Consider the following 26257-nt stretch of genomic DNA (forward strand, 5'->3'; position numbering starts at 1 on the left):
CCCGTACCCCTGCTCGCCTGCACCCCTCGGGCCCTCGCCTCCGAGTGCCGCCCGGGTCTCCTGCGCTCCGTTCGGCCGCCCCCCAGCCCCCAGCACGCACACCGGCCCCTTCTCCGCGGAGTTCTCCTCGTGGGACTGTGGGCTGGGCGGTCCCCGGCAGGGAGCGTCCTCCAGGGCCACAGCTAGAGCTGGGCGTCTTCGGCCATTGGCTCGGCCCAGCGCGGTGGCGGGGCGGGAGTCCGAGCCCCGGGGCGCGCTCGGCTGACTGCGGGGCTGGCTGTCCGGGCGCAGCTGACGGCGGTCGCAGGTTGGGGACTCCCAGTTGGCTGCACGGGCCTCTCCGGGAGCCGCCTCGGGTCGGGCCTGAGGATTCCTGTGGGATCCCCAGCAACGGCAGCCTAGGTGGGTTCAATGAGAGGCCCCCCATTCCTGGCGGGAGTGGGGCCCCTGCGAGGTAGGGTGCGAGCTGTGCGCCTGGGGGTGGGGGCGAGGCGCGCCCTCTGCCACCTCGAGCCAGTAAGCAAGGGTTCCTGCCCAGGGAACTTGCACTCGCTGTTGCGCCGGCCTGGCACTCTGGGCTGCCTCTGGCGGGGGAGTCGAGCTGCAGGTGGTCGGTGCCTTGGATCCCGCCCAGGGGCCCTGTCTTTTCTTTGTAAGAGCGTCGACCCTCCCAGGCATCCTCAGGCCTGCAGCTGCCCGCAGTCCTGCCCACCCCCTCCCTGCAAGCCTCTGAGCTTTGGAGCCAGTATATGTGAGGGTGGGGGATGGAGTGCAGTGTCCTAGGGACCACCCGGACCCCCAGGCTCCTCAAACTGCGAATGTGTGGGGAAGCACACTGGGTCTGTGTGGGGTGCCTGGGACACAGTGGACAGCAGCAGAGCAGACCAGATTCCTCTAGGGAGGGGATTGCTCCCAAACTAGGGGGCAGTGTGTGCAAGTAAGGGCTCCGCGCAAATGGTGACACAGGGGACAGGGAATGACCCCGGCTACAGGAATTCTGAATGACAGAGGCGTGGATCAGAGTGAGGTCCATGGCCCTGCCTTGCTGGGGAGTGGGGGGAAGGCAGCCAGGTTCTGGCCCCCTGGCCCCTGGAAGGTCAGACACACAGAGGGCTGCCTTGAGAGATCCTTTGACGTAGCTGCCCCCCCAAGGTTCTGGAGAGCGCCCCCACCCAAGGACCCCAAAGCAGGCCTTCTTGTGCCTCCCTCTGCTGAGAGTTCCTGTCACTGTCAGGACTGCGTCTCTGGTGGGACGGGTGGGCATGCCTGGGTGCCTGGGGCGAGCTTGGGGGCTCTCTGCCCACCACTGCCCCTCTTCCCACACCAACAGAGGAACTTTTGCCTGGGTGTCCCTGGCCTTCCCGCTGGATCCTGCCCCAGGCCTGGGTCTCAGGGTCGACTGAGCAGCTGCCCCCCCCCCCAGCCCCAGATCTTGGATGGAAGCCTTCCCCTGTGCCTCTCCTTGAACCCTCTCCCACTTGGCCATTGTGTCCTTAGGGACCATCCTAAACTTACTCGAATCCACGGGCCTCTGTCCTGGTTAGGCCCAAGAGACAGAGTGGCAGAGTTTGGGCAGCTACGAAGGGCTGGGAGGGAGTGGGGCAAATGGGATGCTGAGCTGGGGCTGAGCTGGGGGCCGGGGGCTGGGCCTTGCTCCCCTTCAGTTGGGATGCTGTGGATTAGGGACCCCGGATGATCAAAGTGCATTGCAGTCTGTGAGTGTGATGGGTCCAGCTGGGCGAGGATGGCTACCCAGCAGCTGTCCCAGCATCGTGCTGATCAGGGCTCAGGTGCCACCCTCCTCCGGGCCTGGAACGCCAGGGACTGCGCTCTGGGCAGGGTCACCGCCCTCCCTGCCAGGACCCCTTCCTCCCGGAGCCCCAAGGCTTCTCCATCCTAGGGCCAAGGGCTTCTTCAGCAGAGCTCCTCTTCCTGACCCCCTGTGGCTAAAGCCCCAATGAGCACTGGAACTCCAGAGGGCCCTACAGGGCCCAGGCTCTGAGATGAGTGCCAGCGCCACGTGGAGCAAAGGATACAGGGTGACCTCCCGGGGCAGCAGCAAGCCCAGTGTCCCCTCCTGTTGCGACTGGGGCTGGCCTCTGTGGGCCAGGCGCCCTCTGGTGGCCCCGTGCCGCCCGCGCCTCTCAGGGCGCCCTGGCTTGGGTCCCCTCTCCTAGGGGCCTGGCCGCCAGACTTCTCCAGCGCCGGGCCCTGGGGTCACCGCCTGGCACTAACCCACCCTGACTCAGCTGGCCCAGGCCCCGGGGGAGCGACTGGGAGGTGAGGAGATGGCCCTGGGTCTGCGGGTGGTGCTTACAGCCTCTGTTGGGGGCCAGGAATGGCGGCGGGCTTGTGAGAGTGGGGAATGTCGGGCACATAGGGCTCCAGTTCGGGACTTGGGGGGATGTTTTTGGACGGCCAAGCCTGGCAGTCAGTGATGACAGCTGTCGTCATTTAACAGGTGAGGAAGCGGGCCTGGGGGATTCGCGGCCACGTGTGTGAACCAGAACTCCCTCGGGCCAGAGCGCTTCAGAGAAAGTGAGACCACGAGTCCAAGCCCGCCCAGGGCCCCTCTGCCGGGCGCCGGGCAAACGCAGAGCCCCGTGCTGAGTCACACACGCCCACTGGTGCTGGCAGGTTTTCTGCCCCCGCCAGCCAGCTTGCTCCTGGCTCCCAGACATTTCTGCACACCGGCCCAGCCTCCCAACACTCGAGGGATTTCCCTTGTATGGCTCTCACCCTCCTGAGGTGCTGGGGACAGGGACCACCTCTGTCTCTACGCTTCTCTGCCGTAGCGACAGAAGCTGGCCCAGTTCCCGGCACCAAGGAAGTTCTCAGTCAGCACTGCTGGGGACCCACATGTGTCCCACTCTCTGCCAAGCCACGCAGGGTGGGCGGGGGCAGACGAAGGGCCTGGGCGGCGGAGGAGGGGTCTAGAGGTCCAGCACTGGGGGTTGGAGGTCAGAGGGGGCTGTCCATGCAATGAGAACTGGTTGGCTGCCCCTCTGCCCCGGGGCTGAGGCCCACCTGCCAGCATGGGTGGGTACCAGTGGGCCGTGGAAGCCCCAGCGGGGACCACCCCTCAGGCCCATTGGCAGAAATGGGCCTGACTGCATGGGTGGTGAGAGATTCTGGGGAAGCGCCCTCAGAAGCCCTGGCCTTGCTCCCCACACCCCAGAAAGGGCCATCCTGGCTGGGCCCAAAAGAACCCACCCAGCATCTGTCCCTGAGCTGTGGTCTGTGGGGCTCTCACAAGCCGCCTGGCTCATGGCCCAGGGCCCCAGGCGGTCCTCAGCCCCGAGCCGTGCCGCCACTCTGGCCCTCCACCATTCGAGGACCTATGGTTTCATCATCCCCAGCTTGGAGACGGGGGGAGGCCCAAGGGAGCCAGGATTCGGCAGGGCCACCTGGATGATGCAATGGTCTGAGCACCTTGCTGGACACGTTGCCATGATCCTGAGAGAGGAGGGATATCCTCCCATCCTCCCTGGGCCTCGGTTCAGATGTCGGTCCTGCTGCACCAGCTTCCCGCCCCGCTTGGCCTCTCCCGGCCTCTGCTTCTTCACCGGCGACAGAGGAAGAGTCACAAGCCCCCTGACGGTCCCCAGGAGGAGCGCCGGCGCCACGCACTGCCCAGCTGGCCCCGATGCATGTTCTCCCCCTTGCCCCTGCCCCGAGGTCTCTGCGGGCCCGTGCAGACCCCCTCGGTCAGTGGCGTCCAGCCTTGAGAGCCCTTATTAGGACCCAGGCCCGGTGCACGTGTCTTCTCGTTACTGTCAACTTGACGCATCAGACGTGGAAGGGTGTTTGTAGACCTGACTTTCGGATGAGTAAACCAAGGCCCAGGGATGCCACGTAACTGCTCAGCGCACATAGGCCACGTGGAGCTCTAGGGACTGCAGCCCAGTCTGTTGACCCCAAAGCCTGTGTCATTCACTGCTCCCCTGTCCTGGGCTCTTGAGTTTTTGGAGGCCTCGAGCCCTCGCAGTCCAGAGGCCTGAAACAGGAATCCGAGGCCAGGCCATGGTGGACCACCAGCTGCCTTCTCCTGATGCCTGGCTCCCTCTCTCAGGCCAGCTTTGAACATGTGTGAACCAGAACTCCTCCTGAGCCTTTGATCTGGTCTCCCTGCGTCCATCGGGACAGGGCGTAGCTGGGCCGCATCCTCTGCCTGCTGAAGGCCGGCTCCTCGGCGGGCCTCGGGGCCTGCGGCTTCTGCGCTGCCAGGGAGGGCTGTTCCCAGGCCCCGTAGCGTGAGCCAGGCGGCCCCTGGGTGTACCCAGGATGGCCCGGCTGCGGACCACTGGCCAGTGCAAGGAGCCAGCACGTCCCCAGCACCACGCTGGGCCGGGGGTCACGGACAACGGCCTGATCCGGCGGCGAGTGAGCCTAGGAGACGGGAGAGGTCGGTCTGGCTCCGTGCGGGCACTAATGAAGGAACAGTGTAAGCCGGAGCTTGGCGGGCCTTCGGGGCCACAGAGCCCTCCTGGGAGAGGGACTGGGGACACGCTGGCCGGGCTTCAGAGCCCGGAGCAGAGCACGGTTGGCCGGTGTGGGTGTGTCCGTGTCCGTGTCCGTGGGAGGATGCCCACGCCCACAGGCGCGGGTGTCCGCCTGGCTGGCCCTGGACAGGAGACAGGCCGGGGGGGGCTCACCCCAGGCCACCGGGAGTCAGCTCGGGCGTGGGACCGGCATCCACCACTCCCAGGCCTGGACGTGCCCGGGCAGCGAGAGGCTAGGCACCTCTCTCATAACCCAGACTCTTCCTCCCAAGACCTGGCTTGGTTCAGTGTGGTTTCACACCAAGACTCCCAGCCCGAGTCAGGGGCGCAGAGGAACTGGGCCCCGCTGCCTAGTTCAGCCCTTGCCCGGCCACTGTCTCCTTGCTGGCGCCATCCCTGATCACGTGTGGCTGTCAGCACAGCCCGGGGGTCAGCTCACTGGCCACATCTGGGAGAAGAAACGGGCCCGGGAGCGGGAGGGCTCCAGCCTGAGGCCACCCACCCTGGAGCCCAGCTCCTCACTGCCGCGGTCGCTGGCGGCCTTTCTTGCCGGTACAGGCCCGGGCAAGTGCCCTGAGCTGCCGGAAGTCTCCTGGGGGTAGGGGTGGCACAGATGGGGGGGTGTTCCCTCCCATCCCAGGCCTTACCCCACCTTCCCAGGTGGGAGCACATGGTAGCCAGGTGTGAGGTGAGGGCAGGCATGGCCTCCCAGCTGTGTCCTCTACACTGGGGGGCAGGGCCCAGGCCGCCAGCCCCCTCAACTGTCTTCAGACAGGCTGTGGATGCCGGGGAAGCTGTGGGTGGGAGGGGTGCACACGTGCTCTCCCAGCAGGAATCCTAGAATCGTGGGTGGGTCTCAGAGCCCCTGAGGGGGCCAGGTCAGCCTCATCCCATCTCCTCATCTGCCCGTGGCCGTGGGGTCACCTCCCACGAGCTTCTGGCTGGCTCGCCTTCCTGGCACACACACCCCCTCCCACCAAGTGGGTCCTCCCCGTGCCCATCCACAGTACGTGGCTGGCTCCATCCTCCCTGGGGGGCTTGGCCCCGCTGCTCCGCTTCCCTGGGCATCCCCCAGCCACCCACACTCTGGAGCTCCCCCTGCTCCCTGGGGTGTGCCCCAAGTCTGGGCAGGCCTCAGCAGTAAGTGATTCCACGCACCTCCCGTGTGCCAGGCCTGGGCTGGGTGCCGGGGGTCGGGAGTACACCGGCTTTGCCAGGGCTGCCGTAAGACCCCAGGCAGCGGGCCGCTTACACAACAGAAGGTTCTCATCTGGCATTGCGGAGGCTGGAAGCTCGGGATTGAGGCGTTAGCAGGGCTGGTTCGTCCTGCAGCCGAGAGGCAGGGTCTGCTCCAGGCTCTCCCAGCTTCTCTGGCTGTCCTCGGCATTCCTGGGCCTGTAGGTCTCTGGCTCCATCTTCACGTGGGTTCTCCTTGTGCGGCCTCCAGATTTCACCTTATAGAAGTGAGGACAGCAGTCCTATCAGATTAGGGGCCCACCAACTCCCGTGTGACCTCATCTTAACCAGTGACCTCTGCAAAGCCCGCGTGCTCAGATACGGGCAGCTTCCCGTATCCTGCGGGTTAGGACCACGGCGCGTGAATCAGGGGCCACAGTGTGGCCTGTGGCTGCTGGTGGCCGGCACATCTGCTCCATGCTCTCAGTACTTTCTGTCTGGCAACGGCGATCCTGGGCCCAGGTGTTTCGTGACCGTGGCCCCTCGGGAGAGGGCCACGCCTCCTCGTGTCTGCTGCAGGCTCAGGGGCCCTGGCGACTGCGGGGAGGAGTCCTGGCCCACTCTGCACCCCTGCCACCCACAAGCTTCTCGGGGCACATCCGTGGTGTGGGGGTGCTTAGAGACCACGGGCCCGGGCCCTGACTGCCGCTGCGTCCGTGGCTCATCTCCGGCCCCTGTGAGCCTCAACTCCTCCATCCCTGTCGGGGTGGGAGGGCCAGGGACCACCCGTTCCGACATTCTGTGCCTGGAACTGCTGAGCCAGCGCATCTCCTTTGTGTCATGGCCCAGAACCAGGGTGGGCAATGAGGGGGGCCGGCCTTCTGACCCTCGTGGGAGTGGGGGCACCTGGCTAACGTCACTGTTACCCAGCGACACCAGTGTTCCTCCGACAGGCTCGGGGTCCCCACCTACAAGTGGGGGGCCGCCAAGCAGGGGACACAGCATTCAGGCCAGGCCCCCAGGTGGAATTCCGGGGGAAGGGAGTGGGGCTGAGACGCAGGGAGGCGGTGCAGGGTTTGGGCCGCAGGGAGGCAGACGACAGCAAGGGGCCCGCACACAGCTAGCCGCCCGTACGGTGGCCCAGCTGAGGAGGCGCGCTGCTCATTTGTGCTAAGTGCTCCCTGGGTTCTGGAGGCTTGGCTGGGTGACAGGGCAGCCCCGAGGGGCTCCATCAATCCTGCTCCCTTGCCATCTGCCCTGACCTCAGCCCCCCAGAGGCCAGAGCCCTGCCCGCCACCCCTGCTGTGTCTCACAGGGGAGGCCAGGCTGTCTGTGGGCCCACCAGGTAGGGGCTGAGGGTGGGAAGACAGAACACCAGACACTAGTGCTCTGCAGGGGTGCTAGGTGAGGGCCAGCTAACAGCCACGAGCGAGCTTCCCTCAGCACGGAGGGGGTGGGCTGCGCTGTGAGCTCGCCCCTGGGCCCTGCAGGGGACCTTCAGCATGGGGGGTGGGGGTGCTGTGAGCTCGCAGGGAACCGGAGGACCAGGATAGAGGAAGCAGGCTGGCCTGGCTGGTAAGGGGGGCCCTACAGGAGCCTCAGCTCTGGGCCTCTCCTTCCCACTGCTGAGGTGCCAAGGCCCTGCTTCCTTCAGCCTCGCCCTGGCCTCCTCTGGTCTACCCCTCGGTGGTCCTTCCAGGGGTGTCTGCAGGGCGGGCTGAGTACCATCTGGTCTAGCCACTTAGCGTGTGGATGAGGAAACTGGGTCCCAGAAAGGAGTCCCCAGGGCTCAGAGTCCTGTCCCTTGAGCGGCGTCTGGTGTGGGTACTGGGTAATGGACCCTGAGAGGGGTCCCCTGGAAAGGAGCCGGGGGGGGGCAGGCCATGCACACCTGCCTCAGGGGCACTAGGAGGGCACTGTGTGGCCCTGTCCCATAGGCGCTGGGTATGTGGTCCAGAGTGAGGCCAGCCAGGGGACAGAGAGCTGGGGGTCAAGGCTCCAGAGCACCTACAGGTGCAAGGAGAGATGGCAGGTCCCCGAGAACTGAGGGTTTTCATGCCGGGGTGGGGGGGCTGGGGAAGGCCCAGGAGAGAAAGGGGCCAGGAAACCCTTAGGCCCACGTGAGGCCCAGGTAAGGCCCTCATGACCGCTGGGATTACAGGAGGGCCTCCTAAGGTCAGAGCTGGTCATGCCGATGCACACCAAACGCCTGAGCCCCACTGCCCTGCCTCCCTGTGAGGGTGAGGAAGGCTGGCCAGGCGGGGGGCAAGGACCTCCACCCTTCCATGCATTCATCCGCGGTGTGCTCACCCTCTGCCGATTTCTGGAACACAGATATGAAAAGCCATGGGCTCTGCCTCCCAGAAGATCAAAGTTTAGTGAGAAACTCAGTTGGGGCTCCCTCCCAAACTGAGCAGCTGGAGCTCGTAGACACTGGCTGTGTCGTGAGCCTCGTCTGCTCCCCGGCCGGTCAGTCCTGGGACAGTGGCGGTGCTGCCGACCCCTGAAGGGACAGGCCAGCACGACTCCCTCCCTGGTGGGCAGCCGGGCCCAGGGTAGGGTGCCTCCCCAGGCTCCCTCCCCATCAGCACCAGAATCTTGGGTCGGTGGCCCTTGCATAGCTTCAGGCAACATCCCCAACACTGAGGACCCCCTTCCTGAGCCTGCCAGTGGCCGTCCAGGCCCATCCCTGTGTCTGAGCGTGACCTCAGTGTCTGACGCCACGTGGAGCCCTGTAGACCCCCATGGTGAGCTGTGTGTGACATCTGAGTGTGTCCTCAAGCATCGGGGCTCTGAGTGCCCATCCCCGGCTCTGGGGGCCAAGGGAATCCATCCCGCCCACCTGTGACCCCCTCCAGGCCCCAGGGAGAGAGAAGATGCCACCCATTGCCAGGGCTGGCTCAGATGATCACTCGCACCCCCGGTTGTCATGGAGCATGGGACACACTGGACCAACGCAGCTATTTTGAAAGGATGAGCCTCTTCATTAGCTCCCCCACTCCCTGACCTCCTCCTCTGGCATGCCGCGGGCTGCCCACACCACACTCCTGATACCCAGATGTCTCGGCACCTTCCCTCCGAGTGACCCAGGGACTGGCACCTCCCTATCGCTGTGCATCTGGGGGGCTGGGGGCCGTGGGGCCGCTGCAGGCCAGACACACACCGCTAAAGGCATAGGATAAGGTGGTATTTCCAACCAGGAGCAGTTAACCGGGGGGGAGTTTTTGGTCGTCACAGAGTCTTAGGGGTGGGGTTGGGGTGGCCAGGGACGCTGAGAAGTGCCGGACACTCTTGAACAGCTAGGAGGCGGCTTCCAGAAATCCCAGCAGCAGCTCATGAGAAGTACTTGAAGCAAAGCTCTGGGCGGGTGGAAGGAGTGGCCCGCGGAGCGCAGAGCTGGGGGCACCCGTCTTCGCCGGGCCAGGACAGCCCTGCAGTGTGGCTGGTGGGGTCAGCTCTAGAAGGAGGGCGAACTGTGGTGGACGGACACAGGTGTGAAGGCAGGTCATTTGAGGCGAGGGTTCGTAACTGGGGTGCACGGAGAGGCCCAGGGAAAGAATTCAGGGAGTTCGTGAACTTGGTCGAGAAAGAAATTACAGTTCTGTCTGTGCTAACCTCCACCCAGAATGCAGCATTCTCTGTTGCTGGGAGCAAGGGGCGATGGTGCTCCAGAATCTGGGCCGTCGTTGCCAGTAGAAGCTGCCGATGCGTCCGCATCCCTTTTCATTTGCCGCCGGCGCCTCGAAATCCCCTGTACGCCCCGCGCCACGTGAAGAGTGCGGCTGGTATTGGACGTGCTGCCAGGCTGTGCGGATCCTGCTGCGGGGAAAGCCCGCGAGGCACCCCGTCGCACCTTTGTTTTCTCATCGTCTGATCGCTGTTGCACTTCGCCTGCCTTCCTTTGTGATCCTCTGCATACTTCTTTACTTCCTACACCCCTGCAGAGGGTCCGCGGCCTTCTGCACACAGTCGCGTGGGCTCAGGGCACAGAGCAGAGACTGTGCTCGGGCCGCGTTTGCAGCCGGGAGAGCCGGCGGGGGCGGGGGCGGGGTGGTGAGGGGCATGGGGGGTGACGGGGCCTCTCCAGCCCGAGTCTCTCTGCATCCCTCAGCAAGTGCTCCCTGAGCTCCTCCTGTGTGCTGGGCTGTTCTCCCTGCTGACACGCAGCCACAAACCGTACCGGGGGCGCAGGGACCGCATGAGGCTCGGGGGTCTCCCGTGAGCTGTGGCCCCCCTGGCCACAGTGACCCGTGTTACTTTGTAAGAGGTCGAGAGAAGCAACCAGGGCATTTAGACAGACGCAGGAGGTTTGCGATCACACCCCCGGCCCGGGGCTGTAGAGCTAAGACCCCTCCCCGTGCGGGGCGCCCAAGGGCCCGGCCTCCTGGGCTGCCCATCCAGGACCGCTGCCTTGGGCCGTTCTCTGGTCCCACTTTCTGTGATCCTGAGAGTTTGCAGTCGGAGGCCTGGAGCACAGCTAGAGGAGGAGGAGAGGAGCTGGCTCGAGGCAGAGAGTCCGCGACACCTCACGAGAGGGAGGGGCACCGTGACCTGTGGCTCTGAGGGAGACGGCCTGCAGGCCTAACACGCACGGTCCCAGAGCCACTGTCCCTCAAGTCATCGTGTTAGGAAAGAAGCAGGTCTCCAGAGGAAGCCAAAACCTGGCCTGCTGGGGTTCAAGTGCCCACGTCACTTCCTGTGTGACCTTGAGCCAATCCCTGACCGCCTCTGAGCCTCACAGTGCTCTTCTGTCCGGTGGGGCTGGTAGCCTGCTGCATGGACAGCCGTGAGAACCGGTGCCCCCTGTGCCCAGCCAGGGCCGTGCTGTCCCCGAGTCCAGCCTTCCAGCGGGGCAGTGGGGGAGGTGCCCCCTGGTGGGCAGGCGGAGGACCCCTGGCCGGGGTCAGAGATCTAGGCTGGAGAGGCTTCTGCCCTTCTTCCATCACCCACTGCTGCTTCCCTCACCACACTGTGTGGTGTCCGCGCTTCTGCCCGGCCTGCCCTGCTCTCTGGTAGTTGAGCGGCGCAGGGAAAGCTGGCCCAGCCGGTCCTGGACGGCAGCCCGTGATGAGAGACTCTGGGTGGCGTTGGAGGGTGGCAGCTGGCTTTTGGAAGAGAGCCATGGGTGGAGGCACCAGAAATCAGCACAGGCCCTCTGTAGAGGTTGGAGGGGGATAGGAGTTGGTGCGGCAGGACCCCCACTCACGGTCAACCTGGAGTTGGGCCTAGAGTCTGGCAGCCTGCATTAGAGGGGCCTCTCCTCGCTGGGGGCGTGTGGGGCCTTCTCAGCAGCCCTCTGGCTACTCTCTGGGGATGGAGCTAGTTCTGTCCCCTCGGCCATCTGCTCCAGGATTGCCCTGGGCAGGACCATCCCACCTCTGTCCAGAGCTGTGTGCCTTTATGTGTGCGCTTCACTTGCTGGACAGGGCTGGACAGGGCAGGGGCCAAGACCCTTCATGCCTGGGGTGGCAGAATTCCCCCCTTCCTGAGGGGCCTGGCCCTCCTCTGACATGCTTGCAGCTTGACCGGCCCTGAGAAACTGAGCTGGAGAAGGCAGGGAATAGGATGGTCCCCAACATTCCCACCTGCTCCCAGGACCGTTCCACCTTTGGGGAGGTCACCTGACTGGTCCAGGTCTGGGAGCCCTCTTTGTGCTCAGCAGGGCCTGATGGGGGCTGTCTCTGGTGGTGGGTCTGTGCTACTGGCAGGAGCGTCCAGGCAGCTGTCCGTCCCCCAGTGAAAGTGGCCAGGCCTGGCTCTGCCACTAGGCCCTCGTGTTCCAGGAGAGGCCTCATGTCCATGCCTGGGACTTCCAGGCTGCCGGTGGGCCCCAGGTGCCCCTGGGCTCTCGTTTCCCCCACCTCAATGAAGGCAGGGAGGCACGGGGGCCAGCGACATTAGGTAGCAGGTCTGAAACACTGAGCAAGTCATGTAACCTCTCCTAGCCTCAGTCTTCCCATCTGTAAGATGGGTGTGATCATATCTTCTTGTTCATTGAGATAGGCCCAGTGTTCTCTGAGGAGGTTGGGGCTGTGGGTCTGAGGACCCCAGGCGGGGCCATGTGACCCGGGGTTGCAGGATGGGAACCCGTGTGACTTCAGTCAGGCGTCTCTCCACACCCCACAAAGGACCGCCAGATTTAGCAGATAAAACTGCAGGCTATCCGGTTAAATTGGTGTTCCAGGCAGTGAATAATCTTACAGTGCAGGTATGTCCTGAATATTTTAATTTGAAGTAAACAACAGATACGCTTTTAGTGAAAGCGTGCCCCACGTATTTAGTGTGTGTTGCAAATATGGGGGGGTGGGTGCTTGCTTTTTTGGTGATAAAATGTGCATAAAAAGGTTTATCGTTTTAGCTGGTTTTATGTATCGTTGAAAGTCATTAAATGCATTCACACTGTCGTGCAGCCGTCACCAGCCTCCATTTCCAGAACTTTCTCATCTTCCCCAACTGGAACTCTGTCCCCATGGAACACTGACTCCCCCGCCCCGCCCCTGGCGTCCGCTCTCTGTCTCTGTGAATCTGACCACTGTAGGGACCTCATGTCGGTGGAATCATACAGGATTTGTTGTTTTCAGTCTGGCGTCTTTCACTCGGCACAACATTTTCAAGGTCAGGGTTCATCCACATGGTAGTGGGTGTCCTACTTCGTTCCTTGTTAAGGCTCCAGAATATCCCATCGTGTGGATGGGCCACACTTTCTTCTCCATTCCTCCCTCCATGGACACTCAGGTTGTTTCCACCTTTTGGCTGTTAGGAGTAGTGCAGCCCTGAACAGGGGTGTGCAAAATTCCGTTCGAGTCCCTGCTTTCTTTCAATTCTTTGGGGCCAGATTTTTTTATACTAAGAAATAATGCAGTTCATCTTAAATTGCCGTTCACCTGCGTTCTGTCCTCTATCTCCAGCCCCCTCACTGGGGTGGCGAGGGCAGGGGCGGGCGGAGCTGCAGCCACCAAGTCAGCCAGGGGAGGAGACGGCGGGCCCCAGGCGGCGGGCTGGCCATGTGCTGCTCGCCACGCAGCGGAGCGAGCCTGCTTCTGCCTCCGCCTCCGCCCTCCTGCCCCGGAACCCCCCCGGGACTGGAATCAGGGGAGGTCTTGCGGTGGGAGGGGTAGGGGAGGCCAGCATTGTTCGGCGGCCACACCACGCTGAGTGACCTTGGGCACTTCAGCTCCTGTGTCGCCCCATCCGCGGTAGAGTGAGAAAGAGGGGCCCGATCGTAACACTCTGCCCAGCGCCGCAAGTCCTCCATCTCCCGCCGAGGTGGCCGGGTCTCCGTCAGAACAAGGGAGCCCTTGTGGGGAGCAAACGCACCCCGAGAACCCCCTCATGGCACCAGCACGCCGCTGGCTGTCCTGCTGCCCCTGGGGAGGGGTCAGGTCAGGGAGGTCTGAGACTCCCGTGCTGGGGCCGGGATGGGGTTAAGCCTTCAATGCCAGCCCTGGACAAAGAGTCTCTCTGTACGGTTTCTTCATATGTAGCTGTTTATTGACCCAGGTCTGGCCTGGGTGCTGGGCAGGGAGGCAAGAGAAGGGGAGTGGAGGCGCCCGCCAGCAGGCAGAGTGGTGCTCCTGCTGCCACGGGGGGTGGCCACCTGGGACTTGGGGAAGGCCCCGGGGTGGGCTGCCCGCACGAGCAGGTGCTGTGGCCCCGAGGGACCGGGGAAGGCTTTCTGGAGGGAAAGCTGAGTGGGTGTGGAAAGAGGGCCGAGCAAGGGGGAAGGGCGCTGAGATCCAGAGTTAGTGGACGTGGCAGGTCACAAGCTGGATCGGGGCGACGGGCTGGGACGCCAGGCCAAGGTTGGCCGAGACTCTGGACGTGGTTACCAGGCTTTGTGGGAAGTGGCTGAGTGAGAGGGGGTCAGCCGAGCCCTCTGCCCCTTGCTGGTCGTATCTATGGGGCCTGAGCTGAGAGTGGGCCCAGGTCACAGTGTGCCCCCACGGGCTCCGTCAGTTGGAGGGTCTGCTCGGGGTTCTGGCCCAGCTGAGAGTCCGTACCACCTCTGCCTGTTGGGCATTCAAGGGGTGAATGGGTGGGCCTGCGCTGTGTCTTCGTGGGGAACACAGCTGAGAGGATCTCTGAGCTGCAGTGTGCCCTCCTGCTGCTCCAGGTCGTTCCCTGTGGACCTCTCACAGGGCACCCTCAGCTGCCCCAGGCCCCAGGGGAGGGGAGGCAGAGCCCCACACTGCCCAGCCCCCAGCAGGGACTGGCGTGTGCACGTGCCCGCGGGGGTGCTCTCTGCAGCCCAGCGTGGGCCAAGGATGAGAAAGCAGGGCTAACTTCGGCCTGATGGGTGAGGTTGGGGGAGCACTCAGCCCTGGGCCCCAAGGGAGCGCTCCCTGCCCTGCAACCAAGACCTGGGGTCACAGGTGGCCCAGACCCAGGGTCCCCTTCCTCCTGATCTGTTCTGAGGCCATGGCATGAGTTGGGAACCTTGAAGCAATCCTGGGGAGGCTAGTTGGAGGTGGCCCGGCCCCTCGGCCAGAGCTGTGACCACATGGATGAGGCCCCCGGCCTCACCCAGGCACCCCCAAGCCTGGTGCCCACTGGCAGGGTGGCCTGCCCGGGAGGTCCCCAAGCAGGAAGCAGGCAGCACAGAGAGCAGCCTCGTGGGTTACCTGTGAATCCCGCCGTTTCTGGGGTCTGAGGTGCTGAGGCCTTGGAGAGGGGACTTGGATCAAGAGCTGCCTGCCAGGCAAGTGTCCGTGCCTACCGGCTGGCTGACAGAGAACACAGACGTGCTACTGAGTGGGTGAGAGGGTGGTGTTCTGCAGGGGGGTGGCAGCCGGGGGAAGGCGAGACCAGGGCTCCAGGGAGTAGAGGCTATCGGTGAGAGCTATCCCGGTGTCCTAGGAGGGAGAGGCCCAAGAGCGGGCTCGTGCCCAGGGAGGAGGTGGGGGCTCGGCCCATGGACTGTGCCCAGGTCGGGTTTGCTGTTTCCTAGGGGAAGGAGGTCAGTGGGGATGGAGGCCCAGGTCACTGAGGTGAGAGACTGGGAGGCTGGAGAGGGCTAAGTAGGGGATGTGGGGTAACTGATGGTGGCTTTGAGTACCCGGGGGGGAGGGGGGGGGAATCTGGTCGTCGTCAGCAGGAGAGGGGGCTCCCAGGTGGTCAGCTGCCATTCTGCACCCCGGGGAGAAACCTGACACCCTTCCCCCCGCCCCCCAGGCCCCGCCAGCATCCTGGGATGGGCCTGACTCCGGAGCAGCGAGCCCCAGGCGGGCGCCGGCTCTGCGGCAGGGACCAAGCCCGTCCTCCCGGCCCGGAGATGGGGAGGCACCCGGGGGCGCGGGGGGCGCGGGCCGCAGGGGGCGCGGGCAGGCGGCCCGCGGGTTCCTGGGAGACGGGGCGGTGCCGAGCGCGGCGGGGCGGGGGCTGCGGGAGGAGGCGCGTCCCCGCGCCGGGAGCCGCCGCCCTCGCCGTGCGCGCCAGTGCGGTGGCGGGGCTGCCGGGGCAGCGGTGGCCGCAGCTCCTCCCGGCTCCCGTCCGCCCGCGCCGCCTCCGAGCCCTCCGGCCCGGTCCTGCTCCTCCGCCTTCCCCCGGCCGGGTCCCCAGGCCCCCCACGCGCCCGCACCCGGAGTCGCGCGCCGCCCGGAGCGTCACCCGCCACCGCAGCTTGGGACGCCGCCGCTGGAGCCGCCGCCACCGCCGCGCAGGGCTCTCGGGCCACAGCGCGGGTGGCGTCTGCGGGGCTGGGATCCGGGCTGGGTGACCCCGCCTGGGCTCCAGCCAGCCGTCGGACCCAAGCCATCTCCATCTCCCCGGCCGCCCCCCGCCCCCCCGCATCCCCATCCCCAGGCTTGTCACCCCTACCTTCACTCCCTCCGCCTCAACATCCTCATTCCCACCCCTGTCCCCATCACCACTGCCTCGGCCCCATCTTCTGTCCATCCTGCCCCTACCCTCATCCGCACCACAAGCCCATCGTGGCCCCCGTCCACGTCCCCATCCGCTTCTCCACCCCTTCCCATCAGGACCCCATCGCCCAGTCCCCATGCCCACCCCATCCTGGCCGCACCCCAGCACCCCCCACCTCTTCTCCCCTACAGTTCCCCACCTCCCCTTCCCCGGGTCCCTCTCATCCCCGCAGCATCCTAACACCCCACCCCACCCCCATCCCTTCCTGTGCTTCCCAGCGCCTGCCGCAGCCCCCTTCCTGCAGCAAGCCCCCCTTCCTCTTCCGTCAAACCCATCCCCCTCCCCTTTGCTTGCCGCAGCCCCCACGAGTCCCGTCTGCTGCCACCCCCTCCCCACGCCTGCCGCGCCCACTGCGGCAAGCCCCTTCCCCGCCAATCGCGTTGCCCTCCTCCCCCACCCTCCCCCCGCCCCGGCTGCAGCAGCCCCCCACCCCGCCGCGTGGCCCCCCTGCTCTCTGCCTCCCTGCCCGCCTGCCTGCCGCAGCCCCCGCACCCCCTGGGTGCCCACCGCGCCCACTGCACCAGCGCCCGGTCCCCGCCGCGCCAGGAGCACCACCACATCTCCAGACCGCGCTGTCGCTCCCGCTCCCGCTCCCGCCCCACGGCGTGCGGTGCTCCGTCCAGCCCCCTGGCCCGCAGCTGCTGGCCAGGGCACCTGGCGCCCAGCCTTTGTTCCGCCGCCTGCGACCTGCCCCTCCTGCCCACCGAGGGAGGAGGTGTCCGCAGCGACGCCCCTCGGCTTTGGGTCCCAGTGCTGGTGGAGACTCTGCCGGGCAGTGGCAGAAGGCTCCTTGGTGATGCTGTCATTTGCCTGAAATGGTGGGGGAGGGGGGCTTTGGGTGGTCGGGGGTAGGGAGGCAGGTTGGGTCAGTGGTAGGAGGGGTTATGGGTGCTGTTGATGTGTTAGTACGGGAGGGTAGGAGATGATGGTTGAAATGTCCTCTGCAAGGTGGGTCCGAGGCCACCCTTCTGGATGATCAAGTGTGACCCTCTGACAGGGACCAGTCAGGGGCAAACGCTTCCGGACAGAGGGCTAAGAGAGGAAGGTCTGGAGCTCCCGTGTGGACAGTGCCCAGGGAACCTGCCTCTGTTTGCTCAGTGCCTCCCACCCCCAGCAGACTGGTGGACAATGCCAGCGGGATCCTGTGGCCACTGGAGCTGGATGGGGTCCAGGAGCAGGAGTGGGCAGGGGGCAGTTGTCCAGAAGAATATTGCTTGGGGGAAAGCCTTCTATACCTGCCCACCCCCAGCCTGCCAGCAAGGCCCGATGGAGGGTCCAGGACTGAGTAGAGGGGAGCGGTGGGGAAGCAGCCCCCTTCCTGCTCTTCCAGACCCGGGCCTCTCCCTTGGCGTGTTTTGGTGCCTGGAGCTGTCCACGCAGCTGCGTTTCCGCCCCGCGCGGGGAGGCCGGTGCCGGCGTCTGCAGTGAATTGGAGCCTTCTAGGGGTGGCTGGGACCGTCGGTGCGGAGCCTCTGGGATGTGGCTTTAAAGACAGGTTGAGCAGACAGTCTGCATCCTCTTGTGTGAGCAGTAGAAGCTTCTGGAGAGAGGGGCTTGGCATGGCGCCATCTTCCCTCTGCAGTCTCCTTGGGAGGGCTCTAGCGCCACCAGGGACAGGTGGCTGCCAGGCTGGGCCTGGCCACAGGAGGTCTGTCCAGCATTGGAAGTGGTGACCACTGTTGGGGTGGGTGTCTTGGGCTAAAGCACTGGGGTGACAGTGCCGGCGAGGTTGGCTGCTGGGTGGGCGTGCTCTTGGGAGGCTGCCGAGACAGGACAGCTGGGAGCAGCGGCTCAGCAGGTGGCGGGAGCGTGTGAGCCTTAGAGACGTTTGAGCCACAGACTGGGAGGGGCTTAGTGAAGAGGAGCTGGGGATCTGGGGTGACCCCAGGAGGTCTGGATCTGGAGGGCAGAAGATGGACATGCGGCCTGCCGCCCAGGAAGAGAAGCAGTTGCTTGCTGATGGGGTTAGGGAAGTGGGTGCAGGGACTTTAACCTGAGGAGCAGGATCAGAGGGCATCTGGGAATTTGGGGGCGGGGCCCGGAGGAGCCGTGCCACAGGGACCGCGGTGAGGAATGAACTATCCTCCCCTTTCTCTCCCCAGAAAACCTAGGATCACCCGTGGGAGGAAGTGTGCCCACAAGCTAAGGGAAGGGAGAGTTCTGGATGTGGCCAGCTTTTGCAAAAACAGCAAAGCACCCGAGGGAGAAAGGAGGGATGGTCGCTGGCCTGCTGGGGGAGGGGTCGGTGGGAAGAGGGGACCCGCTGATGCCTCCCAGGGCGGGGAGGGGGAGCATTCCCCCCCCCCCAGGCAAGTCTCCGTTCCTCTGCGGGTACTGAGCTGAGAGGAGAGGTGGGGGTTTGGGAGTCTGGAATGACAACGTACAGAAATCCTTCAGTCTGATTTGCACACTGCCAGGGGCAGGGAGCTCACTTGCGCTCCTGGCAGCCCCCCACCCGGGCACGAGTTGGCTCTGACCAGGAGACCAGGAGGCGCAGGCTTGCATTTCAGGGGGTGCAGGGGTGCCCTGCCGAACCCCCTCCAGCTGGCTGATGTGCAGACGCAGGCCGAGCTGGGCCGGGGTGGGCAGGAAAGAAGCACAAAGTCCTGACTACCGCTCTCGCACCCGCCGCGCACTGCGTCTGCCCTGCCGCTGGCTGGGGGGGCCGCCTCGGCCCAGCCCGCCCGGGACCTCAGGCCGGCGCCCGGGCTCTGGCTCCGTGTCTTCACTCCCGTGTGTCCGAGGAGGGAGGGAGGGACGGGGGCTGTGCTGGGGCGGCCGGAACAGCGCAGGCCACCGGGCGGCTGGACGAGGTGGCCAGGCAGGGCTGGCGAGGCTCCGGGAGGCCGCTGGGGTGGGAGTGGTGGCTGTGCTGACAGTGCCCAGGGGCCCACTCAGAGCCCGCCCGCGGTGGGGGAGGGGGGCTCCCTGTGTCTCCCCGAGTTTCTCCCCCGCCACCCGGCCTCTCTGCTGTCCGCATGAACTGGCAGGTTCGGGGAGGGGGTCTGTTGCTCCAGGGGACCGGAGGGTTCAGGAGGGAGGGCAGCCAGTCACAGACGCTGTCCGTCCCTGTGGCCTACAAGAGCTCTCGCTTTGGTAGCCCGTGCCCACCTGAAGACCTGTGGGTGCCCACCCACTGCCCACCCAGCCAGCCTGGCCCAAGTGCCCAGCACAGCAGAGCCCCGGGTGTCCCCCAGAAGCCCCAGGCTGGCACCTGCCCCCCGTCCCAGGGCACGCCCCCAGTTCATGTCCCCACCCCCTGGCACCATGGGGAGCCTGGCATGCAGAGGATGCTCTCCCAGCCCCTGTTGAGGCTGGGAGCTCAGCTTTCTCCTGGTTGGGTGCACAGGGACCCCATGGAGAGGACCCTCATCCTGCCCGGTGTCCTGCCTCCTGCTGGCAAGGGTCCTGGGCCACAAGTCAGAGTCAGTAAAGGCCCTGAGAGAGAGGGATGGCAGGTGTTCTTGGGCCCAGTCCCTGCCTGGAGACACCTGCCCACCCCACCCCTCACAAGAAGGGGCATAGGAATGTTGGCAGGTGCCTCCTCCCTATCAGGCCCTGGGGAGCCAGGCTCCGACCCTTGCCCCCAGCTGGCTCCCACAAGGCCCTGAAAGTCCTGATTCACCCAGGGGGTCAGGTCTCAGATCCCCAACTGTCACAGCCCCACAGACCTGATGCCCTCCCAGAGATGGGCCCAGGTGGTCTTGAGCGCCAATCTGTCTACCGCAAGGTTGGCCCTTTCCCAAGGTGGGGGCCACAGCCCCCCTCAGACGGACATGCTAGCATCACTTCCACACCCCTGGCGGAAGGGGTGGTGGTTCCCCCAGATAAGCAGCCCTGCAGGGCTCAGGTGTCTGAGAGCTGAGGGCACCTGGGGCCTGGGGAGTGGGACTGCTCAGGGCCCATGTGGGAAGAGGAAGAAGAAGGGGCTGGCTTTCCCCCCACCTGTGCCCCCCCAAACCTCCCCTCATCCACCGTGTCTGAGTGGGCTCCTCCAGGCACTCTGACAGCCTTCTTCCAGTCCCACCCCAGCATGCAGTGGCCCGTGGGCCGCCAGCAGTTGGCTGTCACAGGGATGGCACGGCGCCCACACATGGCTTCTCTGTCCTGTCCGCTTCTCACCAGCCCGGGGCTGTGCGCGTCAGCGCGGGAGATGATGCTCTAGCCTGGTCTGACCTGGTGGTGCCCACAGGCTCTTTACAACCAATTCAGCCGCGGGATAATTACGTCTTTATCGCCCCCCCCACCCCCCCCACCCCCCGCCCCAAGCTTCTACTGGAGGCTGCCTGTGCCCTCCAGGCCTTCTGCTGGGGCTGCTGACCCTCCCAGCCCTCAGGACAGCCTCGGGACCCCCGGAGCTCCGCCCAGGCTGCTCCACCCTACCCCGCAACAGTGCACAGGTGACCCTTCCCCACAGCCCCTGTCTGGGTTAGACCCCAGCCTCCTCCACAGCTTAGAGGCAGGAAATACCGCCGGTGGGGGGGGGGTGGGGAGGGCCGTGGGGGGGCGCACTGGGTGTGGGGGGGCTGCAAGCAGGCAGCCTGACTGAGCTGCTTGGCTCCTCCTGGCATAGCGTGGACTGGACGGGAAACCAAGTCTCTGCAAGGCGCAGTTTCCTGGGCTGCAAAATGGGGTCACAGCACCCGCCTCAGAACCACAGTTGTAACACTGGCATGGGCCCATTTTTAAAGGCGCCTGCTCTCTGGCCCGCACCCCTTCCTGCACGGCTCAGCGGTGTGTCTGCAGGGCTGTGTTGACCGAGCACCTGTCCCTGGCCCCAGGACGGAAGCATGGGTGGTGTGTTGCTGGGGAACACGAGGGGTGAGGGGGGCTTTCAGGTGCAGAGGAAGGGGCGCACCCCTGACAGGGACACAGGTGTGTCCAGACCCCCCGCATGCAGGACCACTCCTCACCAGGCACCCCCGGTCGGTAGCCCCACCCAGGCCCGCGGTCCTCATGGGAGCTTGCACCTCTGGCCTGGTGTGGGTGGGGGGGAGGCCCTGGTTATCCTGCCCTGCCCTGCCCTCCGGGGGTGGGGGATCCCTTCCTCCCTCCCCATCCTCAGCCTGGGCCCAGGCAGGGGGCACCCTCCAGGCCGGGAAGCTTGCCCCGGTGGGCCAGGGGTCTGGCAGCCCGCCCCTCTGCACAGACACAGGGCCCGAGGCAGTTCTGAGCTGCGCCAGGACCCTGGGCTGGCCCTCCTCACCTGCATGGTGACAGCAGCGGGCGCTGAGGGGCCAGGAGGAGCTAGGTGGGGATGACATGGGACGTCCCTGCCCTGGGGCTCAGCATTCTGCACCCCTGCTTGATGCCCACCGGCCAGGTTTGCCCCTGCAGAGGCGGCCCCACTCCTGTGTCCTGTGCTGGGGACTGCACGACCTAGCCCGGCCCCCGCCGGCGCTGTGCCCCCTCCCAGGGTCTGCCCGGGGCCCCCCTCCCCGCCTCCGGGCCGCCTCCTCTCCCTCACAGCAGCCGCTCCCCACAGGAGAGCACCTGCGGATCTGCCCCCAGGGCTACACGTGCTGTACGAGCGACATGGAGGAGAAGCTGGCCAACCGCAGCCGCGCCGAGCTGGAGACCGCCCTCCTGGACAGCGGCCGCGCCCTGCAGACCGCACTCGCCGCCCAGCTGCAGAGCTTTGACGGTGAGCAGGCCCCGGGCCGGGGACCGCAGGACACTGACGCGGGGGGAGCTGGGCCCGGGGGCACCTCTCCTGGCCCGGCGGGAGCAGAAGGCTGCCCGCATGCAGGGCCCAAGCCAGGGGGCCGCGAGCCCGGGAGCTGTCTGCAGGCATCCTCGTCCACCCTGGGGTGCGCGCAGCAACACATGTGCACGTTTGGGGAGATGGGGCCCATCCCTGCCAGCCCCTCAGAGGGTGCCTCCTTGTCACCGGCAGACAGGGACAGGCCTTGCCCTGGCCGCGGTGGTGCGGAGCCAGCTAAGCGAGCATGCTGGCCGGGGTCGGGGCAGGGGACTGAGGCTGCGGCTGCCCTGCTGTGGGAGCAGGGGCCCCGCTGTGGCCTTCCCATCTCCAGGGCAGCTGCTGGTCGGGCCTCTCATTCCCTGACTCTCGCCGGGTCTCACACCAGGTCTGGGCAGACAGCGAGTGCCCTGGCCGGCATGATGCTGCCCACAGTGGTCCCCTCAGGGGAATGGTGTGGGTGCTGGGGTGGGGCCCCCAGGAAGTGACCTGAAGCCTAACTGGAGGGGGAAGGTGCCCTGGCAGAGCCTGAGCGGAGAGAAGAGGGAGCGTGTGCGTCTGCAGCCACCAGGCAGCTCTGAGAGGCCTTGAGGCCCATGATCTCAGCCCCTGGACTCCTGCACACCATCCCACAGCCTGATCAGGATCTCCTGCCCCAGCCAGCCTGACAGCCCAAGGCCGGGGTGGGGGGTAGATGTAGGGGAGCCTGGAAACCCCTGGCTGCCCAGGGCCCCGGGGCCTGTGCCGGGAGGGTGGCCATAGCTCTTGGGGACGAGTCTGAGTGGAGGGCCTGTGTGGTCACAGACGGTGCAGTCTCCCTGCCAGAGGGGGGTGGGTGCTGTTTGGGGGCCCCGTTCTGGGCACATAGGGTGCAGGGGCATGTCCCCAAAACCACACAGGTCTGTTGCACATGCTCATGCCTTGCCCCCCTGGAGGGCTTCAACAGGCCTGCCTGGGTCCCTGGGCACATCCCAAAGGCTACAGGAGATCTTCCCCGGGCCCTCAGGCAGGCCAGCTTCCGGGGGCGCATGATAAGAGCTGAGGCTTCTGGAACCCGAGGGAGGGCATCTAAGAGAAAAACGGAGAAGGAGGGCCAGACACACCGGGGGTTGGGGGGCAGTGCGGGGAGGAACGGGCAGGAAGGAGGTGGATCCCACTCCCTGGCTCAGAGGATCCTCCTGCCCACCTTACAGGTGATCCCAGTAGGTCACCGAAGCACCCTGCGTCTGTCCCCAGCCCAGAAGTGTCAACTGGAGTCCCAGTTGGAGGCCCTGAGACCCAGGAGGGGACCCCCACCCAGGCTTTTGCACCCCAGGCCATGGGAGGGTGGGGGTGAGGTCTTGAGAGTCCAGGGGGCACCCAGGGCCCTTCCAGCCTCTGCAGCCTGGCCTCTGATTCTCCCAGAGCATCAGGGGTCCTGGGCAGAGCCCCCCCAGTCCTGCTCTGGCTGCCACAGCATGGGGGGCAGGCAGCAGGACAGGAGGCGCGGGGGGCCTCACGCCCCCGCCCCCCGGCCCAGATCACTTCCAGCACCTGCTGAACGAGTCGGAGCGGGCGCTGCAGGACGCCTTCCCCAGCGCCTTCGGGGAGCTGTACGCGCAGAGCGCCAAGGCCTTCCGGGACCTGTACGCGGAGCTGCGGCTCTACTACCGCGGCGCCGACCTGCACCTGGAGGAGACGCTGGCCGAGTTCTGGGCCCGCCTGCTGGAGCGCCTCTTCCGGCAGCTGCGGCCGCAGCTGCTGCTCCCGGACGACTACCTGGACTGCCTGGGCAAGCAGGCCGACGCGCTGCGGCCCTTCGGGGAGGCCCCGCGCGAGCTGCGCATGCGCGCCACCCGCGCCTTCGTGGCCGCGCGCGCCTTCGTGCAGGGCCTGGGCGTGGCTGGCGACGTGGTCCGGAAGGTGGCCCAGGTGCGCACAGCGGCCCGGGCTCTCGGGAGCCGCCGCCCCTCCCCCCCGCCCCCCCCTTGCCCTGCCTCCCAGCCCAGCCCCCTGGGCCCTAGGGCCGCCTGGCCATCTCCCTGACCCTGGGCTGCCGCCCACCCCCACCCCCACCCCCGCGTCCGCGTGCACACAGCGTGTCCCAGGACGGCTCTGGTGTGGGCAGCTGTCCAGTCCCATCCTCCGTCGGGCTGGGTCCCAAGCAGGACGGGAAGGCAGAAGGGCGTGGGGCTGGATGCTGAGCAACTGCAGGGCTCAGGTGGACGGGAGCCAAGGGGGTAACATCGCTCAGAGACCAGAGCAGGCTGGGCCTGAGGCCTTCAGGGCCAGCAGGGTGCCTCCCCCAAGGGGCAGCCCGAGTCAGACCCACACAGCCCCGGCTGTGAGCCACCTCCCCCTCCAGCTGGGGTCCTTAGCAAGTCCTCCTCCCAGCCCAGCCCCGGTCCCGTCATCTGCACGGAGGGCGGGCACACTCACGCCTCCCCGTGAGGCCCAGTAACAGCACTGTTCCAGGGAGTCGCGTGCTGGGACGGCAGCAGTGAGGAGCATGAGCGGCCCCACCGCTGGGAGGCTGCTTGACCACCTGAGATGAGACAGGGTCCCCAAGAAGGACTAGGGCCAGGTGGGGGCAGATCTGCGGCCCCCTGACTTCTGTCCAGAGCCCTCCACCCTGGGGCTCCTTGGGGGACTGGGCACACCCCGCTGCAAGGCGGGGCTCAGGCTGCCTTGCCTCCCCAGGTGCCCCTGGGCCCGGAGTGCACGAGGGCCGTCATGAAGCTGGCGTACTGTGCACACTGCCTGGGGGTCCCTGGCGCCCGACCCTGCCCTGACTACTGCCGCAACGTGCTCAAGGGTTGCCTGGCCAACCAGGCCGACCTCGACGCCGAGTGGAGGAACCTTCTGGGTGAGCAGTCACTGCCACGTGCCAGAGCAGCCCAGGGCCTGCAGGAGCGGGGACAAAGCCAGGCCTGTCCTCTGGAGCACCTGGCCGTGGCCCTGCGAGGGGGAGGGTCCCCGGGTCAAGGGACAGGCCATTTTGAGCAGTGTGTTAATCAGACTGCTGCCTGGTACGCAGCCCTCTGGGGTCATGGCTCCTCGTCGTCCCCCCCCCCCACGAGCAAGCACATACATGCAACCCGCCTGTGACCTGGGCTGGGCCGCCGTGTGCACGAACTAACATGTACGTGAGCCAGCGCGCATGCACTGCTGACTTGCGGCGGGCCGGCCAGCATGTACGTGTGCTGCGCAGGGTGGACCGACCTGCATGCACATCGCACGTGTGAGCGGACATCGCTGACGTGAGGCGCATCGGCGCCCGATGCCAACCTCTCTAAGTCCTAACATGCGCTCACACAGCGGGCCAACACACATACGTGCTGACGTGTGCTCACGCGTGTGTTAGGACGTGATCCGAGCCAACACGTGTCAACTAGCATGCACGTGGTAGGCCAGTTCAGTTCGTGCGAGCACACGTAAGAGCTGACGTGTCCGCGAGCGGACACCTGGTGGGCCGGCGTGCGTGCGTGTGCGTGAGCTAGCATGTTGACGTAAGGTGGCTAGTGTGCGTGTTTACAAAATGCCCCGTGTGCGTGTGTTCACACTTGGCCAGACTCCATGGTGCTCATCACCGACAAGTTCTGGGGCCCTTCGGGAGCAGAAAGCGTCATCGGCAACGTGCATTTGTGGCTGGCAGAAGCCATCAACGCCCTCCAGGACAACAAGGACGTACTCACAGCCAAGGTGCGGGCAAGCGGGTGCAGCGGGCATGGAGGGGCGTCCCAGAGATGGCCTCGTGCCCCTCTGGGACCCCTGTGGTCTTCCCCCAGGTCATCCAGGGCTGTGGGAACCCCAAGGTGAACCCCCAGGGCTCCGGGCCCGAAGAGAAGCGGCCCCAGGGCAAGTTGGTGTTACAGGAAAAGTCTCCCACGGGCACACTGGAGAAGCTGGTGAGCGGCCTGCGGCCGGCCAGGGCCCTGGCTGGGTGGGGGAGGGAAGGGCAGGTCAAGCAGGCCACCCCATGACCTGACCGCTGCCTCGCAGGTCACGGAGGCCAAGGTGCAGCTCCGAGATGCCCAGGACTTCTGGATCAGCCTCCCCAGCATGCTGTGCAGCGAGAAGGTGGCCATGAGCAGCGCTAGTGATGACCGCTGCTGGAACGGCATGGCCAAAGGCAGGTGGGTGCTGCCCGGCTGACCTCAGGCCTCACCCGGGTCCTTGTCTGGCCTGTGTCTCCCAAGTGCTATGTGCACAGGGCCGTGCCCGACGCCAGGCCCACAGGAGGACGAGGGAAGCCCGGACAGAGGTCTGGGCCAGCTCCCTGCGGCATGCACCCTGCTCGGTGCATCCACACTCCACTTCTGGATGTGCACATCCACACCCCAACAGGCCGCGGGGGGTCTCAGGCCTGCCAGCACCTGGACAGGAGGAGAGGGGATGGGAGGGCATGCCAGGGAAGCAGCCTTTGGCAGGGGGCAGGCAGTGACCCAGGGCCTGTCCTCGGCCCCCAGGTACCTCCCAGAGGTGATGGGCGATGGCCTGGCCAATCAGATCAACAACCCCGAGGTGGAGGTGGACATCACCAAGCCCGACATGACCGTCCGCCAACAGATCATGCAGCTGAAGGTCATGACCAACCGGCTCCGCGGCGCCTACAGCGGCAATGACGTGGACTTCCAGGACGCCAGTGCGGGCGGGGCCCCAGGGACGGGAGCCGTGGGGTGGTGCGGGGGGGGAAGGGCGCAGGGGAGGGGCCCTCCCAGCCGCTGGGCCCACACGTGGCTCTGGCCGCTGCTGCTGCTGCCCGGGCATGGACACCAAACAGCCGCCCACACACACACACACACACACACACAGACCCGCGTCCCCAAGCACGGCCGAGCCTGGCCAGGATGTCCATCAAGCGTTGGCAGGCCTGGGCGGGTCGGGAGCTGTGCTCGGGCGGAGCTGGCCTTGCCCAGCGCCGGAGGCCCCCATGGCCGGGGGAGGGGCAGGGTCCCTGGCGCTTGGGGTCCACAGC

General features: G+C 66.0%; 1 protein-coding gene across 2 annotated transcripts in view; it reads left to right on the forward strand.

Moving 5' to 3' along the window:
- Nucleotides 1–26257, forward strand: part of GPC1 (glypican 1) — a 28748-nt gene that overhangs the window by 531 nt on the left and 1960 nt on the right. The window contains exons 1-8 of one of the 2 annotated variants that reach the window (XM_036117606.2): nucleotides 14547–14665; nucleotides 21085–21243; nucleotides 22820–23211; nucleotides 23980–24145; nucleotides 24851–24981; nucleotides 25068–25187; nucleotides 25282–25415; nucleotides 25749–25924. In XM_036117606.2, the coding sequence (XP_035973499.1) occupies nucleotides 21135–21243; nucleotides 22820–23211; nucleotides 23980–24145; nucleotides 24851–24981; nucleotides 25068–25187; nucleotides 25282–25415; nucleotides 25749–25924 (1228 nt within the window). In that variant the 5' untranslated portion in view covers nucleotides 14547–14665; nucleotides 21085–21134. Of the gene's footprint in view, nucleotides 1–14546; nucleotides 14666–21084; nucleotides 21244–22819; nucleotides 23212–23979; nucleotides 24146–24850; nucleotides 24982–25067; nucleotides 25188–25281; nucleotides 25416–25748; nucleotides 25925–26257 lie in introns of those variants that run through there. The other variant, XM_036117605.2, reaches the window with a different exon arrangement.

The sequence above is a fragment of the Halichoerus grypus genome, chromosome 4 (assembly GCF_964656455.1).
Source record: "Halichoerus grypus chromosome 4, mHalGry1.hap1.1, whole genome shotgun sequence".
Classification (NCBI taxonomy): domain Eukaryota; kingdom Metazoa; phylum Chordata; class Mammalia; order Carnivora; family Phocidae; genus Halichoerus; species Halichoerus grypus.